The sequence below is a fragment of the Dryas octopetala genome, chromosome 9 (genome assembly GCF_963921425.1).
Source record: "Dryas octopetala chromosome 9, drDryOcto1.1, whole genome shotgun sequence".
In the NCBI taxonomy this organism is placed as follows: Eukaryota; Viridiplantae; Streptophyta; class Magnoliopsida; order Rosales; family Rosaceae; genus Dryas; species Dryas octopetala.
In genome coordinates, this window is record NC_141374.1 from 20,013,554 (window position 1) to 20,033,063 (window position 19,510).

The window sequence follows — 19,510 nt, forward strand, 5'->3', positions numbered from 1 at the left end:
ATTTTTTCTTTTTAAATTTAAATAAAAGGTTTCTCACTTTATATATAACCCTGTTGGCACACGTTTGGGCGCATGTGCATGCCTTTTTTATTGCACAACCACATCGTCAGAAAGGAACGCATAATATGTTTGTGGACGAAAACATACAACTACATGAATTTATGAGACTTTCAATTGACTTGAGTGCTCCAGAGATTTCCATGATGATTCAAGACGCATCAAATGCAATTTTTCAACAAATGGTTCTAGAACTTCTGCTTCTTCTTCTGGGGCAAAAGCCATGCAAATGCTAAGCTCTTGCACAGCTTTCCCGTACTCCCTGGCATTCACCATTAACACTAGGATCAGCCAATTAAATTTAGATATCATTTTGGGAAAAAAGGTGCCAGCATCTTACATACCTATTGTAGTATAACATCATGCCATGGTCTCTCCTCGAAGCCCAATTATGTGGTTGGAGAATCAACAATCTTTCCGAAGCCATGATGGCCAGCCTGTAAAGGAGTCTGGCTTTAGTATGTCCTAAATAGAAAAAACTAATTGAGAGACATAAATATTAGAAATACTTCCATAGACAGGCCAAACAAACACTTGGCACGAATTTAGCTATTAAGCAATTCAGAAGTGGGAGCAATATTCAACACCCGATAACTACATTTCTCAAAAAATGGAGACTTTACGCAGTCACTATACTTGGTACTTCTCTTGTAAAATTTGAACAGACTTTAACATACCTTTGCCAGCCCCCATTTCAAACTCCCGAAACTATAGGAAATATACAATATGCCAAGTGAAAAGCTTAAGTTATGGTTCCACAGTATTAACATATGTAAAGAGACTAGCACTCCTACATTAACCCTACCACCTACAAACACAACCTATGCTGATTAAAAGGGACAAAATAGGAAAAATAAATATAAGTCCAAATGTTAGAGCTATATGTTATCTGCATAGTATTAGTATCCCAACTTTTAATGTTGTACTACTCCATTTTGACATAACCATAATGTAATATAATTCCAGCAGCAAAGAACTGTAGGTAACAGAAACTGGAGCTGACTACAATATTCAGTATGCAAACACTGAGGAGCAGCCTTATTATGACTGAGCATGACCAGAGACCAACACTTATTATTATCACATCACAGATTATCCATCCCAAGTCACCTGCTTTTTATTTCATTTTCAAAGAAAATGACACTATAGCATGGTCCATTTATATAATTATATACAGAACAGAATAGTGTTAGTCATGTATATAAAGTTGCCGAACTCTAAGACACAAGGACATCAATTTATTCTTCTCTACCGCACTCGGAATATTCCCACCTCAGATGGAATTTCCTTATGGTTACGATAGTTCTGTTCAGGTGCCTTATTGTTTTAATTGTGTCCTTGTTGTTTTTGTTGTGTTTTCTTCAGTTGCCTTGGTGTTCTCTCCGTATACCTGTTGTTTTGGTTTTGTTGCCAGTTTTAGATGCTAAAGCAGCTTTCTACTCTCTTTCTGTTGAATGAAATTTATTTATTCATTAGGAAAAGGATATTAATGGGGGTTTAATAACTGAATTGTTCATTTCAGCACTCCATTTTATTCTACCATTAACCAACTACATTTCAAATACCATGGAAAGGGATCTAAGATTCAAAATAATGTTCTATGCAAATTAGTTGTCATTAAGGATGTAACTTATCATGCTGTATTACGATCTACGGGCTTCAGTCGTTGACTTAAATGATGCTTGAACCAAGTCTTTGAGTCCGTGGCCTGTTTACCATAGTTGTAAAGAGTTGCACATAACTCCCACAAGCAAAATTAGACATCCTTTCATGACAGCATAACTATGATGTAGATTAAACACACCATTCATCCTCTTACATTTAAATGTGTATTAAATTTATTAAACAAACAATTAAGAACAATACTTGTGCAAGAACAGCAAGGCCTGGCACAGTAAAGTATTAAATAAGGATAGTGCTCAAGTTGACAGAAAAAAGTTTCAAGCATCAAAGCATGACAGCACTAAGAAGATGAGACCTTTGTAACACATATTAAGGGGACAAATTATTATGTTAAAAGGAAAATGGCACCTATTATAACTATATTTGGAAACATATTCCAAATTCTTCCAGTTCTCATTCCAACCTATAATCGATTAGCTTCTTGAACCAATGAGAACTATGCAAAATGGTGCCTGCCCACGTGTGAAAATTTTGGTTGAAAAATATTGCAGTTGCCATTAAGGTGCAAAAGAATATTACCTAAGATCTTGGGGTCGTAACAAGGGAACCTTTGAATCAGTGATTTTATAAAGTTTCTCATAAGCATTGTGAACATGCCTAAGTGGAGAAGTCAGCATCAACCCATGATTTGATCTTGAAGCATGTTTCCAATGAAGCCTCTGCAAGTCGTTGATTGGAGATTTAAAAGTAAATTTTGAGGTGTGAAGAAATGAAAATGGCAAGAAAAACCAAATGTAACCCGTGAAATTAAAAAAAAAAGTTTGGATAATATTTGGAAGCTTTATAACTTACAATAAGATTGGCCAAAGCAATCCCAATAATGTCTCGGGTTGTAGCTATCTCAAGCCCCGAAAGTGAATTGCTCGTTAATTCTGATGCCTTTGATCTAGGGTCTTCCACACACCTTCCGTTGACAATCGAAAACATACTGTGCCCTGAAGTTACCTTGAAGAGCTCCTACAAAGAAACAAGCAAAATGACAGGTTTTCAACTTCTAAGTTTTACAGTTTGACCAAACACACAGGAATTCGGGCAGGATATATGATTATGAATAGAAGAAGGTAAGGTCTTATGAATTTATGATGGATAAGTAAAACTATGCATTCATAATTATTGACTGCCAAAGTAAAGCATACCAAGAAGCTCACAAGAAATTGAAAAAAGAATAATAATGGAACAGACCTCCGGATTTCCTGTTTGTGGCCAGATCAAAAATTCTTCGCCAACTCGAGATCCCACAATGGTCAGACTAAGTCTTCGACAAACCTCAATGTATATAATGCTAAGCAAAATTGCTGCCAACATGGAAACATATATTTTCAACCATCAAATATCCACAGAATTATATCAGAGCAAACAATCTTGTAAGAGTCCTTAAATCAAGATTAGCAAGAAAAATGCCTTTAACAAGTGATTAAATATATTTAAAGGAAGCAAGATTCGAACTTCACCAGTTCCACATCCCGAGCTTAGAACCAAGTGCAAGTATGAATACTTTGCATCTACAAGAACAGGTGACCTTCTGAAGCCTCTTAACTCAAAAAGAACTACATTCACTGCCTCCAAAACTTGAACCAAATGGCAACCTATATCTCTTGCAATTAGCTCCGCTTCAACTTGTTTGGCAATAGCATCCAGTTCAGTCTGCCACTCACGTATGTTTCTTCCAGCCAATGGCATCCCCTCCACAGTATTCCACTCTTGGGCACCCAATGGGCCAAAAATATCTTTTCTCTCGTTAAGAATTGAGCAAGAATCCATCTCTCGATTAAAAGCCACAAATGCCTCATCTTCAGCTGCTATGTAGAGCAAAGCCTGCAGCATCAGTTAGTACTGAACAAAGTAGAACCTCCAAGCATATAACAGTGATTAAGAGCACTTTGGTTTCTGGTATGCAGGATTAAGAGCATAATGGTTATTTGAAAAAGCGAGCATGCATAGATGCATAGAAAGCATTTAGCATAGTGCCAAGATTTGCAAATGGGTTACACTAGAGAAGAAGAGCCATTGTTGACCAGCTATCACCACTAAAGAAAATAGTAGGACAGATACATTATACCTTTGCAAGAGAGATGTCCTTGTCTTTGGATTGGAAGGAAATCTCCTGAGTAAACTTTTGTCTGGCAGCCTTAAGAACCTGGCAATTGTACAGGACACAAGGTCATAGACAAGAGAAGGATCAGACAGCTCAAACTTTGAAAGGGGGATGAATGATGTCATAATTGAATATAAATAAAGGAGAAAGAAAAATGAAGAGTACAAGTCTAGGAATTGGCAATTGAAGATAGGTGAGGTGATGGGTGTGCTAAATTTAGGAAACGGCTAGTCATGATAATTGACAGGTGATGAGCAAAGGAACCTGCTGATAAATATGGGGGCGAGGGGAAGCAGAAGCAGAGCCAAGGACAAGGCTCCTCCGGCACTTGGTTGTTGTCGGTTTTTTGTTCTTCTCATCATAACCATTCCAACGATCATACCTATGATGGTAAAGAAGAAAGGGTATTGGGAGTTCGCCTAACACACCAGCACAAATTCTTGTTCCACCTCTCTAAGTATAACATATATCTAAGTCACAACGCAAATAAACACAGAACAAAAAAGCACCAAGATAAGTATTTCAAGTGAGGAATATATAAATTTACCCGAGGCTGAGGGGCCGGTGCGGATGATCACCATAGTGAGTGGTGCAGATGGCAGTTGAACTAGGATTAATCATGGGTGGTGGATGCAATGAACCACACAGACACACCATTGAAATTGCTATTTTAATTGGCACAAGGAGAATGCCCAAGGGCAGAAAAATTAGTGACTAAAGAGTGAGTGAAATCAGACAGAAACGTATATTAATACAAATTAAAGGTTGAGGAGGAGGAAGGCTCGAAGTCGAGGGTGAAAGCCGATGCCATGGTCTTGAGCTCTGGATGATTGTCAATTCCAACAGAAAAGGACGATGAATTAGAACAATGACAACTATAATGGTAACCAGATGACGATGATGAGCAACAGGAAAAAGAAGCTGAGCAATTAAAGGTGATCAGGACGACACACACAGAATTCTCCATAACTTTGCAACTAGTATTATTGGTGTCCGTACACATGAAGCTCATAATTAAAGTCAAACCAAATATGATGATGATGATGATGATGATGATGATGATGATGCAGATTCCACCACTGCATTAATTTAATCAGCAACAACAGCAGCAGCTCATCTTTTTTTTTATTATTATTAATTCACCAAACACCAATCACTAAAATAGATAATAGAGGGCAAAAAGAAAGAAGCCACATCTGCTGCCTTCAATCGACAATCGAAAAATTTTTGGAGGATGGAGGAGCTGCTGTCTTTGGCTATGGCGCTGCTTTGGACCTTTGGTTGGTCTATATTTACCAAATAGTTTCGACTGCTACTGAATACTGATATGGAAAGACACTTAATTCTCAAAAAAAAAAAAAAAAAATTGGTGAACGCAATATTTATTAAAAGCCTTGTCCAAACACGCAATCTTTCGTGAATCACTGGACAGCTCCCTTCACGGACCAGAGTGAAAACGACATAACTACTTATTAAAAGCCTTGTCCAATCTTTGGCGTAGCATAAGACGGCCGTACTGGACAATAAATAAAAATTTAATACTTTATTATACAATACTAAAAATAAATAAAATAAATACTTAAGCAAGTTAAAAAACAATAAAATAAAATATTTTTACAAAAAGAAGTACTAAAATAAATATACATCTTGAAATGAAGGATAAAAAAAAAATGTTGTTGGTATCGGACTAAGGAAGGCTCGGTTTATACAAAAGGTTTTTTGTTCGACACAGCACTCCTCTCCATTTTGAAGGAAATTATGCCAAATTTATAGGTGTGACAAATGGCATAACATGTTGGACACGTGGAAGCTTGCGAGCCTCGTGTGACACTTAGCAAATCATGATTGGACACTTTGAAGCCCACTGGCACGTGTGACATGTGGCAGATAACGGTTTAAATAGATTAGGGTTTCCATCAGGGCAACAATTACGGTTTCGCCTAGGGTTTCAATAAGAGTTATGATTAGGGTTTCAATGAGGGTTATGATTAGTGTTAAAATTAAGGTTACGATTAGGGTTTTAAACAGGGTTACGAATAGGGTTAGAAATAAGGTAACAATTAGGGTTCCAGTTAGTGTTTCGATCAAGGTTACGTGTAGGGGGCGAATTAGGGTTGAAATCAGGGTTTCGATTAGAGTTACGATTAAGGTTTTGATAAGGGTTACGATTAGGGTAGTGATTAGGGTTTCGAATAAGGTTACAATTAGGGTTTCGATCATGGTTACAATTAGGGTTTTGAATAGGGTTACGATCAGAGTTTTTATTAGGGTTACAATAAGGGTTTTGATAAACGTTACGATTAGGGTTTCAATTAAGGTTTTGATTAGGGTTTCCATAATGGTTTTGAATAATGTTTCGATCAGGGTTACAATAAAGGTTTCGAATAGGGTTTTAAATAGGGTTACGATTACGATTTCGATCAGGGTTACAATTGCGGTTTCGGTTAGTGTTTCAATCAGGGTTACAATAAAGATTTCGAATAAGGTTTTAAATAGGGTTACAATTACAATTACGATCAGAGTTACAATTGGGGTTTCGGTTAGTGTTTCAATCAAGGTTATGTGTAGGGGGCGAATTAGGGTTGAAATCAGGGTTTCGATTAGAGTTACGTTAAGGTTTTGATAAGGGTTACGATTAGGGTAGTGATTAGGGTTTCGAATAAGGTTACAATTAGGGTTTCGATCATGGTTACAATTAGGGTTTTGAATAGGGTTACGATCAAAGTTTTTATTAGGGTTAGAATAAGGGTTTTGATAAACGTTACGATTAGGGTTTCAATAAGGGTTTCGATTAGGGTTTCAATTAAGGTTACAATTAGGGTTTCATTTAAGGTTTCGATTAGGGTTTCCATCAGGGTTTGGATAAGGGTTACGATTAGGGTTTCAATTAGGATTTCAATAAGGGTTTCGATTAGGGTTTCAATTAAGGTTTCGATTAGGGTTTCAATAAAGGTTTTGATTAGGGTTTCAATTAAGATTTTCATTAGGGTTACGATAAGGGTTACCATTAGGGTTTCAATAAGGGTTTTGACTAGGCTTCCAATTAAGGGTTCGATTAGGGTTTCAATAAGGGTTTCGATTAGGGTTTTAATAAGGGTCTCGATTAAGGTTTCCATCAAGGTTACGATAAGGATTACAATAAGGGTTTCGATTAGGATTTCAATTAAGGTTTTGATTAGGGTTTCCATAATGGTTTCGAATAATGTTTAGGGTTACGATTAGGGTAGTGATCGGGGTTACGATCAGGGTTTCAATCAGGGTTTCAATTAGGGTTTTGATCAGGGTTTAGATCAGGGTTAAATTCATAGTTTCAATTAGTGTTTCGATCAGGGTTTCAATTAGTGTTTCGATCAGGGTTACGATCAGCGTTTGAATTAGTGTTTTGATCAGGGTTTCAATCAGGGTTACGATCTGGGTTTGAATTAGTGTTTCGATCAGGGTTTCGATTAGGGTTACAATCAAGGTTTGAATTAGTGTTTCGATCAGGGTTTCGATCAGGGTTTCGATTAGGGTTACAATCAAGGTTTGAATTAGTGTTTCGATCAGGGTTTCGATCAGGGTTACAATCAGGGTTTCAATTAGTGTTTTGATTAGGGTTTTGATCAGGGTTTCAATTAGTGTTTCAATCAGGGTTACGATCAGGGTTTCAATTAGGGTTTCAATTAGTGTTTCGATCAGGCCTACGATCAGGGTTTCAATTAGTGTTTCGATCAGGGTTTCAATAAGGGTTTCGATCAGGGTTACGATAAGGGTTTCAATCAGGGTTTCAATTAGTGTTTCGATCAGGGTTACGATAAGGGTTACAATTAGTGTTTCGATCAGGGTTACGATTAGGGTTTCAATTAGGGTTTCGATCAGGGTTACGATCAGGGTTTCAATTAGTGTTTCGATCAGGGTTTCGATTAGGGTTTCAATTAGTGTTTCGATCAGGGTTTCGATTAGGGTTACGATCAGGGTTTCAATTAGTGTTTCGATCAGGGTTACGATTAGAGTTTCAATCAGGGTTACGATCAGGGTTTCAATGAGTGTTTCGAGCAGCGTTACAATTAGGGTTTCGATTAGTGTTTTGATCAGGGTTTCAATCAGGGTTTCAATTAGTGTTTCGATCAGGGTTACGATCAGGGTTTCAATTAGTGTTTCGATCAGGGTTTCGATCAGGGTTACGATCAGGGTTTCAATTAGTGTTTCGACCAGGGTTACGATTAGGGTTTCGATCAGGGTTACGATCAGGGTTACGATTAGGGTTTCAATTAGTGTTTCGACCAGGGTTACGATCAGGGTTTCAATCAGGGTTACGATCAGGGTTTCAATGAGTGTTTGGAGCAGAGTTACAATTAGGGTTTCGATTAGTGTTTTGATCAGGGTTTCAATCAGGGTTTCAATTAGTGTTTCGATCAGGGTTTCAATTAGTGTTTCGATCAGGGTTACGATTAGGGTTTCAATTAGTGTTTCGATCAGGGTTACGATTAGGGTTTCAATTAGTGTTTCGATCAGGGTTACGATTAGGGTTTCAATTAGTGTTTCGATCAGGGTTACAATCAGGGTTTCAATTAGGGTTACGATCAGGGTTTCAATGAGTGTTTCGATCAGCGTTACAATTAGGGTTTCGATTAGTGTTTTGATCAGGGTTACGATTGAATTGTAACTCTAATCACAAACGTAAACGTAACCCATATGGAAACCTTAATTGAAATGTTGTTTGAAACCTTAAATATAAATGAAACCCTAATTGAAACCCTAAAGTTCACCCTCATTGTAACACAATTCGAAACCCTAAACCAAGAAACCCTAATCGAAACCCTAATTGTAACCCAATCGGAAATCCTAATTGAAACCCTAAACCCTGGAACCCTGATCGAAACCCTAAACCCTGATTGAAACCCTAAACCCTAAACCCTAATTGAAATTTTGATTGAAACCCTAATCATAACTGTCAACATAAGCAAGATCGAAACGTTAATTGTAGCCCTAAAGTTCACGGAATTTGAAGCCTTGATTGAAACCCTAAACCTTGAAACCCTGTTGGAACCGTAATTGTGACCCTAATCGCAACCGTGTTTGAAACCCTAAACCGTAAATATAAATGAAACCCTAATTGCAACCTTGGCCTAAACCCTCAATTGAAAGCCTAAACCCTAATACCCTAACTTAAATCTTGATAGAAACCGTAACTAAAACAATGATGGAAACCGTAATTGAAAGCCTAAGTGTAATTGTAAATGTAAGTAAGATGGAAAGCATAACTGTAACCCTTAATAAAACCGTAATGGCAACCTTGTTGGAAACCCTGATCTTAACCGTAACCGTAACCGGAAAGCTAACGTTGATGGAAAGCATAATTGTTTCCTTGATTAAGGTTTAAATTAGTGTTAAGAGTAAGGTTACGATTAGGGGTGGGCATTTTAACCGTGCACGGCCAAAAAATCACAAAAAACCGCATTGACCAAAAAAAGTCAACACCGCCAAAAAAACCGAACCGCACCGGTTCTCTCCGGTTCCGGTTCGACACCTTATTTAACCGCACCGAACCGAACCGAACCGCACCGCATACTTGAAAAAAATATATTTTTTAAATTTTTATACATATATACACCATTTTATATATAGTTATACGATTATTATATACTTTTTATACATTTTTTGTACACATTTTTATACACTTTAGACCATAAACCCTAAACCCTAATAAAATATTAGAATTAATATTAACGTAGCTATATTTTAGTGTTTAGACCGTAAAATATATTTTATATAACCCTATGACCTATTTTGTAGATATATAATATAATAATAAATTAATAATGTTTTAGTATATAATTTTAGTTATACCCATTAGCCTATATAATAAAATTAGTATATTTTTTATATTGTATATAAAAAAATGAGTATATTATTTATAGTTTATACTGTATATACTAAAATTTTTAATTGTTTATAGTTCTAGGGTATAATATATAGTTATATACTATATAAGTATATAGGGTATATGCAATATAAGGTTTATAACTTGTAGTAACTTTGTTTTAAGCAGTTCTTAACTTGTAGTTGTAGTCATTGGTTGTATACTTGTATAATTGATTTTGTTTTTAACTTTTAAGTTTTAAGTACTAAGAAGGTTAAGTAAAGTTTAATGTATGAGTCTTTTTGGTTAAGTTCATTGAATTAAGTTGTAAATTTGTTTTTTTGTTGCCAAAAGTTGTTAATTAGGATGGGTTTGCATCATTAAATAATTGGGCTTAGGCTTAAAAAAATAAATGTGAGGCCGAAAAATGGTAATCTGAATAATAGCCCATTAGGCCCAGAACTGCACCGCACCTTGAATGGTTTGGTTTTTTTATTTATTTGATGGTTTTAAGCACCGAACCGCACTGCGTATTAATGTCCGGCGCGGCGGACGGTTCCGGGGGAAAAGTGAGTCGAAGTGCACCGCGCCCAACCCTAGTTACGATTAGGGTTGTTATTAGTGTTTGGATTAAAAAATGAAGAATTGTAAAAAGAAGCGAAAATAAAAGTTTAAAGAAATATTAGAAGCGTTAGTGGATGCGGCAAAGCAAACATGAATGATCTTCGTCTAACAAGCGTAATGTTGTGGTGGGGGCGATTGGTAATCTTGTTGACAGAACTGCGATTATGTGTGGGCAGTCCCATTTTGAGGTTGAATATTTGGTGTTGTTTGCGACGCCTTGTTGTGTGTGTGTGTTTGGTGAGAAAGTTAGGCGTGATTGAGCAGTAAGAGTGTTGAGAAAAAAAAAGGAGTAGATTGATGGAGTTAGAATGAAGAGAAAAATGTATAAATAGTGGATGGTTATTGATGTTTTATTGTATGATTATAGGAATTGGAAGCATAATGGTATGAAATAGAAATTTTGTTACGTTTATATGATGAATTGGAAGAGTATGGGCGGGGAGGATTTGTTTGAGGAGGTGTTTGTAAATATGGTAAAAAGTTGAGATATTTTTTGGGTTTAGGGTTTAGGGTTTAGGGTTTAGGATTTAGGGTTTAGGGTTTAGGGTATAGTCTCTGGTCACAAGCAAAAGCCACCGCAATGGCCTGAAAAGTGCAAACAGCAACAAAACAAAACAGAGAATCACAACCTCCAAACAACATAGTCCCAATAGGTTTTGGCACTCTTTGAATTTTTTTTTTTTGTATTTTCTCGGAAACCAAAAGGAAATAGTTAGAGAGATGAATGGAAGAAACGCCTACAGCAATCGGATAGACATCGCCTTTGGTACCGAAGGCCATGAACACAGCAACGGGTTTCGTCCTCTCCGTCTCGACCTCCATTGATATTCCCCCGATATGGTGGTATAAACGCAGAACAGATACTTTTAATCTGAATGCATTGTGGACCCGGCCTGAGTTCTTTTATTTGGGCCCTACATCTATTAAAATAGGGATTAAAAGGATCCCACTAGATATTTGCTTTGTAAACAACACACTTATTTTTAGAGAAATTACCTCTGTAGAGGGTCCTCTTACGTTTTTAGGGACTTGGATCCTCTACACCAGATTTTTGGTACCACACTTTACCATACTTTTAAATTGGGTGGGAATGGATTGTTTTACTGCCGGGTCAGCCGATAATTCTACCAACAATGAACCCACCAAATCGGCTCGATAATACCAATCGACTCATTAAAGTTGGTTTGGATGTTGGTTTTTAAATTAATTAAATGTAGGTCTAATAATTTCAATTGACCCACCTATATTGGCCTTATTGGCCATTATCGGCATTATCGACAACTGACGTACAATGGATAGGTTGGTTGTTAGTTGTCAAAATTACCTTATCGGTCTTGTCGGATCAGGTCGGTTATTTGGGCGATATGCAACCGACCTGACCCTTACTTTTAATTATGGCTAAACATAACATAATTTTGTTTGACAAAAAAAGGTAAATCAATTGGAGAAAAAAAATTCAATTAGATTAACTTAAACATATTAGGGTTACGATCAGGGTTTCAATTAGGATTATGATTAAAATTACGATTAGTGTTTAGAAAAGAGTTACAATTACATATTTAAGGGTAGCCATAACTTCAAATGTATTGGTTTAGTAGACATATTATAAAACATTTAAAACGGAAGCATTAACTTCATAAGATATTTCCTTTTTTGGACATATATATTGATTTCCTTGTTTTGTTAACACATTGATTTCCTTTATTGCATCTACAGTTTGTATTTGAATATGTTGCAATTTCGTTTTAATTTTTCATGTTTCCTTGGTCATGTTTGGCTTTTGTTTTTTCTACAAATACACGATACAGCCTATTAGTAATACGCGTATTCAATTGCTTATACGCGTTACAGCCTATGTGCATTACAAATATTTCTTTTTCTTTCTACTAATACACGTTACAACTTATTCGCACTCACGTATGTAGATTAGGGTTTAGGATTTCAAATAGTCAAAAACGTTTTTACTTATGTTTGGTAAAAAGAAAAAAATGCTTATGTTTGGCACAAAAAAAAAATTTTTTGAAGTTCTAAAAGTACTTGAAAGCACTCTCGGGTAAAAGGTGATTTTTTAAGAAATACTGTCAAGTATATTAATAAGAAACACTTAATTTTTTAATTTTTTTTTAAATCTACGAATTTCTAAAAAAAAGGGCACTTCTTTTAAAAACACTCACAAACAAACTCTAATTAATCAAACGCACTCACATTTAGAATAATGCGGAGACGCTGGTCTACTTGAATAATAAGGAGGTAATGGACATACATTATTTTTTTAAGTCCTTGTATCAGCTCTACTGGTCATTTAAGTCTCGGCTTTGAGAAACAAACAAGAAAGTAGAGCCATCAATCAACGATTTTTTTCAATTTATCCAAAAACAAAATAAAAAAAAGGGCAGCTACTAGATGTTTGAAATGCCTGATAGGCTTCTTTACTATATTGGGGTTAACGTGTATTTTTCATTTTACTATATTTTTTTCAAACCATAGCCTTTTCTTTTTTTTCATTTTCAAAACTAATCTCAAATGTTTCAGCAAAATGTTGACCCAAACAACGTGAGGTGGCACCTTGTATACTCTGGCCAGTGTTTGGAATAAAAGCCTGCATGCGTGAAATTAATAATACTCAAGACTACCATAGAGGCATTAAACCAAAAAAAAAAAAAAAAAAAGCTTAATTAAAGGGCATATCAAGTACCTCCACAGTGGTGGTGTAAAGACTATCCGTAAATTTGTGGAGCTCGCTTTTAAATCCCCTCACAACAGGAACTGCCAAATATTCCTCATATATCATTCTGTACAAATCCAAAATCTCATAGACCTAAAATGAGGACAAACATTCAGAAACCAACCACCTTCAAAGTTTTTGTGTCAGTGAGATACTATTCGCAAGCACATAAACAATCAGATATTAGGTGTATGCATATATGAAAGAAAGAAAGCTTGCATGGAATAATTTCCTGTACTAAATGACATAAATAGACCTTTAGGTGATATGAATATAAAATATGACAAGGAAGAAACTGCACAATTAATAATTCTGTACAATTAATAAATATAAATATAAAATATGAATAATTCTGTACAATTAATAAATGAAACAAAGGGTACAATTAACAATTAAGAAACTGCAGCTTCTATTACTGTTTTTAGAATCTGAAGATGTGGGAACAATAGGCAGGCTAAAGATCGTAAAAAAATAACAAAAAAAATTGACTAAAACATATTAAAAATAGTGGCCCAGACATAAGCTAATGTCTTTATTTAACTCAACCGAGCAAACTCAATCCTTTATCAATGATAGAAAATGAAATTCGCTACATATATAATAGGCACATAACGTGAAATCAAAATTCCAATGATTCAAACCTTTTATCTGCTTCTTCCTTTGTTGCAAAAGCTGTATGGCCTTCTTGCCAACAAAACTGCCGACTCCTAAAAAATAAAGACAATAAATTTTGAGACAATGAAAGATAACATAGTGGTCAAAAGGACAAAATTAAAGAAAGCTAGTGATCATGTCAAATAGAGGACACTTAGCAACCCTGACTAAAGATGCAACCAAGACTTGCTCCAAAGGAATAGAAAGGTTAACTCATTGTGTAATTGTCAATGCCATAATAACTAGTATGTGCGGAACAGGGTATAGACATGTCAAAATCATGAAGTCAAAGGAACTACCTGATGAAGGGAGTAGGATTGCTAAACTTCCACCGAACAACATCGCACCACTGATTTACCTTCAATGGTAAGTCGCAGTGTCGCCTAATTTTCTTACAGAAATACGGATACATAATAGTCTCACTTGTTGGACGGATTGCAAGAGGCGCTTCCAAGTCAGATGTTCCAGCCTTGGTGACCCAAGCAACCTAATTACAAAAATTATAGGCATGGAAAAAGAGGTAGAATAATCAAATCACAAACACAAACAGCACAATATAGTTTACTGGTGAACAACAGGTGAGGTTCAATTATCATGCCAAAAGAGTACTATTTGTAACCTCTGGAGCAAAACCGTCTATATGATCCTTCTCTCGTTCCAGAGCAGCAGAAGTTACAAACATGGGGAAGAGGTATTCTTGTATATTTAATTTCTTTATTTGTGCATTGAAAAATTCCTACAAATTAACAGCATTGGAAAGTGATCAACTGTGATGGAGTTGAAGTTATCATGGCAAACTTTTAAAATGAATAAAAAATTATGAAAGCATAAGTTGGGAAAGTATTAAAAGTCAAAAGAGGTAGATAATATTCAGAACTTAAGGACTGGACTGGAAAGGTGTATAAAGGATGCTAACAACGAATGGTAGTTCACTAATTCAAATAGCAAAGAAGGGGGAAGACACGATTGACAATATGATTGTGTGACTAAATACGAAGAAAAACAATGCTTACTCTCATGGTCTTCCAAATGTGACTTGTCCATGGCAGTAAAATATAACAACCAGAGATATCATAATATTCAATCATCTCACCACAAACAACAACCTGCAGAGAACAATTGAACATGTTACTTATTTCGTAAAAGAGATTTATGAAAATAACCCAGAAAATAAAAAATAAAGACAGGTATACCTCAGAAAACCACTCTCCGAAATTCTCATCCTTGTTATTAGAAAGACATAAGCCAGTTTCTTTCTTTTTTGTTTGGGCCGAAGAGCCAGTTTCTTTCTTTTTTCTTTGTGTCGAAGAGCCAGTTTCTTTTATTATGTCAAAAGCTTGGCATGCTATAATATGCGAATTCATGGTAACCCCATTAGGCATTAGACTTCCTAAGAAAATCAGTAGGAAATTCAAATTATAAGTCAAGCCAAGAGGCTAGGACAAACAAAGGAGAAGCAGAAATTTGAGAGGCCGAAGTGCAAAGCTTACCACAATGGGGGCAACATGATGCAAACTTAGAAGCCATGATGCTTTGCCTTGGTCTTCTCCTCTGTTGTATACTGCACGGCTACAATGGGGACAGCCTTTTGTGTTTGTGGTTCTTACGTACAGCCAGAAGAGGGACAGGTTATATCACCAATCGGCTTTATGATCATGGTTAGAATTTATGTTACGATTGGGGTTTCGATTAGGCTTTAGATCAGGGTTCCGTTGAGGGTTAAGATTAGTGTTCCAATTAGGTTTTAGATTTGGATTACGATAAGGGTTTTGATTAAGGTTATGTTGAGGGTTAAGGTAAGGGTTTTAATTAGGGTTACCTTGAGGGTTATGATCAGTGTTTCGATTAGGGTTAAGATTAGGATTTCCATTAGAGTTATATTTAGGGTTACGATTAGGGTTATATTTAGGGTTACAATTAGGGTTTCAATTAGGTTTACGTTGAGGTTATGATTAGTGTTTCGATTAGGGTTTCGATCGGGGTTGCATTCAGGGTTAAGTTGTAGGTTTAGATCAAGGTTACGATTAGGTTTTGATCAAGGTAACGATTAGCGTTTTAATTGGGGTTCCGATTAGTGTTATGTTTAGGGTTGTAATTAGGGTTTCGATAAGGGTTATGATTAGGGTTTTGATTAGTGTTGCGTTTAGGGTTCTAATTATTGTTTCGATCAGGGTTACAATTAGGGGGTTGATTGGGCTTCCTATAAGGGTTTCGATTAAGGTTACGATAAGAGTTTCAATTAGGGGGTTGATTGGGCTTCCTATAAGGGTTTCGATTAAGGTTACGATAAGAGTTTCAATTAGGGGGTTAGAATCAGGGTTTCAAAAGCCTAATTGTAACTGTAAATGTAACGCAGATCGAAACCCTAATCTGAATGTTGATTAGAATCCTAATTATAACTGTAAATGTAAGCTAGATCGAAACCCTAATGAGGAATATAATTGAAACCCTGTGTGAAACTCTAATTGAAACCCTTACTGAAACCCTGATTGAAACCCTAACCGAAACCATGATTGAAACCCTAATTGAAACCTTGATGGAAACCCTAATTGAAACCTTGATGGAAACCCTAATGGAAAACCTAATTGAAACCCCAATCGAAACCCTAATTAAAGGCCCAATTAAAACCATGATTGAAACCCCAATAGGAACCCTAATTAAAGCCCCAATTAAAACCATGATTGAAACCCCAATAGGAACCCTGATTGAAACCCCAATTGAAACCCTGATTGAAACCACGATTAAAACCCCAATCGAAACCTTAATTAAAACCCGAATTGAAACCATGATTGAAACCCTGATTGAAGCCCTGATTGAAACCCCAATCGAAACCCTAATTGAAACCCCAATCGAAACCCCAATTGAAACCCTAATTGAAACCCCAATCTAAACCCTAATTCAAACCCCAATCGAAACCCCAATTCAAACCCCAATTGACACCCCAATCGAAACCCCAATTGAAACCCTAATGGAAACCCCAATTGAAACCCTAATGGAAACCCCAATTGAAACCCTAATGGAAACCCCAATTGAAACCCTAATTGAAACCCCAATGTAAACCCTAATTGAAGCCCCAATTGAAACCATGATTGAAACCTTAATTGAAACCCCAATCGAAACCCTAATTGAAACCCCAATGGAAACCCTAATTGAAGCCCCAATTGAAAGCATGATTGAAACCCCAATCGAAACCCCAATTGAAACCCTAATTGAAACCCCAATCTAAACCCTAATTCAAACCCCAATCGAAACCCCAATCGAAACCCCAATTGAAACCCTAATGGAAACCCCAATTGAAACCCTAATGGAAACCCCAATTGAAACCCTAATGGAAACCCCAATTGAAACCCTAATGGAAACCCCAATTGAAACCCTAATGGAAACCCCAATTGAAACCCTAATGGAAACCCCAATTGAAACCCTAATTGAAACCCCAATGTAAACCCTAATTGAAGCCCCAATTGAAACCATGATTGAAACCTTAATTGAAACCCCAATCGAAACCCTAATTGAAACCCCAATCGAAACCCTAATTGAAGCCCCAATTGAAAGCATGATTGAAACCCCAATCGAAACCCCAATCGAAACCCTAATTGAAACCACAATCGAAACCCCAATTGAAACCCTGATTGAAACCACGATTGAAACCCCAATTGAAACCCCAATCGAAACCACGATTGAAACCCCAATCGAAACCCCAATTGAAACTCGAATTGAAACCCCAATCGAAACCCCAATCGAAACCCTAATTGAAACCCCAATTGAAACCCCAATCGAAATCCTAATTGAAACCCCAATTGAAACCCTAAACCCGAAACCCCAATGGAAACCCCAATTGAAACCCCAATTGAAACCCCAATTGAAACCCTAAACCCGAAACCCCAATGGAAACCCCAATTGAAACCCTGATTGAAACCCCAATGGAAACCCCAATTGAAACCCTAATTGAAACCCCAATCGAAAGAACAATTGAAACCCCAATTGAAACCCTGATTGAAACTCCAATTAAAACCCTGATTGAAACCCCAATCCAAACCCCAATTTAAACCCCAATTGAAATCCCAATCGAAACCCCAATGGAAACCCTGATTGAAACCCCAATTGAAACCCCAATTGAAACCCTGATTGAAACCCTGATGAAGGTGATGAAGAAGAAAATGAAAAGAGAGAAGTGAAGAGAAAATATAAAGAAAGATAAAGTGTTTGATCTATGATGAGCAGAGTTTGTGTTGGTAACAAGTAAAGAAAGGAAAGTGGTTATCTTATATGAACAAGTTGACAGGAAACGCATGGTAGGCCCCACAAGTGTTGTTGATGTAAGGGAATTTTTTAGATGTTGCAATTGATGACGCCAGGAAATGGATGTTGATGTGTTTTTATATTTTGTTTAATTTAATTTTTGTAAAAGTTCCGAAATGAGTGTTAAGTTATATAACTTATATGCACATACAGAATTACAAGTATATGCTGACATTAATAAGTAAGCTAACATAAAATGGAATATTATAATAAAATGGCATATGAAGTTTTAGAGTTATGTGTGCATATATTAATAGTGTGCATATAACTATATCCTCTTAATATTAATATAAATTATGTAATACAAATTATACAATTAATCCATGAATGATTAAAGAATGAGAAAATTACAGATTTAGTCCAGTTATTTTATACCTAGTTCAATTTTGGTCCACAATCTTTTTTAAGTTCTGTTTTGGTCCACTAATTGTTTGACTTGTTCAATAAAGGTCCAGATTTGTTTTCTCAAATTTGGCCTGCTTTTTACCCTATCAAATCTCACCCAAATTCAGCAAATATATACTTGTTTTAAAGCTATGCATTTCTTCTTTACAACCATATAAAGATCATTCAAATTGGAGTTATAAAACTCAAGATAATTGACCCTAAAGTAGGGTACCCAAAACTGCCAATTTTTCAAATTTCACCAAATCTCAATTCTCTTAGATTATAATACTCCAAATTTGTTTTTATGACTAAGAAATGATGAAATATAACTTATACTTCAATTATAATTGAAGAAAACACAACCCAAAAGATTTAAAGTCACAAATCTGGACCTTTATTGAACAAATGAAACAATTAGTGGACCAAAACAGAACTTAAAAAAGATCGTGGACCAAAATTGAACTAGGTATAAAATAAGTGGACCAAATCTGTAATTTCCCCTTAAAGAATTATAGAATTATTCAATTATTATGTATGCCTTTTTGTTATTAGAAAAAATTATTTTGGAAAAGTATGATGGGGTGGTGATTATGGTTCGCAGCACACCTTGTTTGCACATGAGGAAATTAAAGACGATGAAGATGTTGAAGCTTATAGAAGGTGTATATTGTAGTGATTATTTATGTAATTTATGATGCAATATTATAGTATAAATAAAATTGAGGAGTTATTTATGTAATTATTTATTAGTGAAGTATTAACAGTATTTGCCTCCGGCGCGAATTATATTGACCTTATATCATATGAAACGTACTATATAATTTAGTTTGTGCAATATAATAGTAGATAATATGTTAAATAAACATAGGGTTAAGCTTCATTAAAAATTTTCATATTTTGATTGCAATTTGCATCGATTTTGTGTACTTTTGTCGAAATCGAAATTTCCGACGAAATTTTCATCGAAAATTTCTTTGAAACCGAAATTTTACTCCTTAAATTTAGGTAGTAAGAAAATGATTATTTATTTTATAAAAAAATATTAGAAGGAGAAAATAGAAATTTAGGAGAAGAATTATATAATTTAAGAAGAAAGTGGATGTGAAGTGTGAAATTGTAAAAAAATTTTTGGGTGGTAAATGTG

General features: G+C 35.7%; 2 protein-coding genes across 2 annotated transcripts; both read right to left on the reverse strand.

Annotated features, from left to right (window-relative positions):
• Nucleotides 1–10: 10 nt before the first annotated feature.
• On the reverse strand, nt 11–5,130 carry LOC147275486 (transglutaminase family protein). Its single transcript, XM_086228562.1, has 9 exons — nt 4,383–5,130; nt 4,100–4,217; nt 3,800–3,877; nt 3,192–3,555; nt 2,923–3,035; nt 2,533–2,697; nt 2,260–2,399; nt 402–494; nt 11–319 (listed from the first exon to the last, which is right to left on the reverse strand). The coding sequence occupies exons 1-9, from the start codon at nt 4,490–4,492 to the stop codon at nt 160–162; spliced, it is 1,341 nt and encodes a 446-aa protein (XP_086084688.1). The 5' UTR covers nt 4,493–5,130; the 3' UTR covers nt 11–159.
• A 7,647-nt stretch (nt 5,131–12,777) lies between these two features.
• Nucleotides 12,778–15,207, reverse strand: LOC147275487 (proline--tRNA ligase, cytoplasmic-like). Its single transcript, XM_086228419.1, has 8 exons — nt 15,171–15,207; nt 14,874–15,070; nt 14,694–14,786; nt 14,300–14,416; nt 13,980–14,167; nt 13,669–13,733; nt 12,997–13,121; nt 12,778–12,900 (listed from the first exon to the last, which is right to left on the reverse strand). The coding sequence occupies exons 1-8, from the start codon at nt 15,205–15,207 to the stop codon at nt 12,778–12,780; spliced, it is 945 nt and encodes a 314-aa protein (XP_086084545.1).
• Nucleotides 15,208–19,510: the final 4,303 nt, after the last annotated feature.

Bases quoted from the DNA above. Each gene is read 5' to 3' on its own strand.
- LOC147275486 (XM_086228562.1), bottom strand. From the start codon at position 4,492: ATGGTGTGTCTGTGTGGTTCATTGCATCCACCACCCATGATTAATCCT. The intron at 3,556-3,799 runs GTATAATGTATC...CTGATGCTGCAG, and splicing joins AGGACATCTCTCTTGCAAAG to GCTTTGCTCTACATAGCAGC. The intron at 2,400-2,532 runs GTAAGTTATAAA...AACGACTTGCAG, and splicing joins TTGCTTTGGCCAATCTTATT to AGGCTTCATTGGAAACATGC.
- LOC147275487 (XM_086228419.1), bottom strand. From the start codon at position 15,207: ATGGCTTCTAAGTTTGCATCATGTTGCCCCCATTGTG. The intron at 15,071-15,170 runs GTAAGCTTTGCA...TGATTTTCTTAG, and splicing joins ATCATGTTGCCCCCATTGTG to GAAGTCTAATGCCTAATGGG. The intron at 14,787-14,873 runs GTATACCTGTCT...TGTTCTCTGCAG, and splicing joins TCGGAGAGTGGTTTTCTGAG to GTTGTTGTTTGTGGTGAGAT.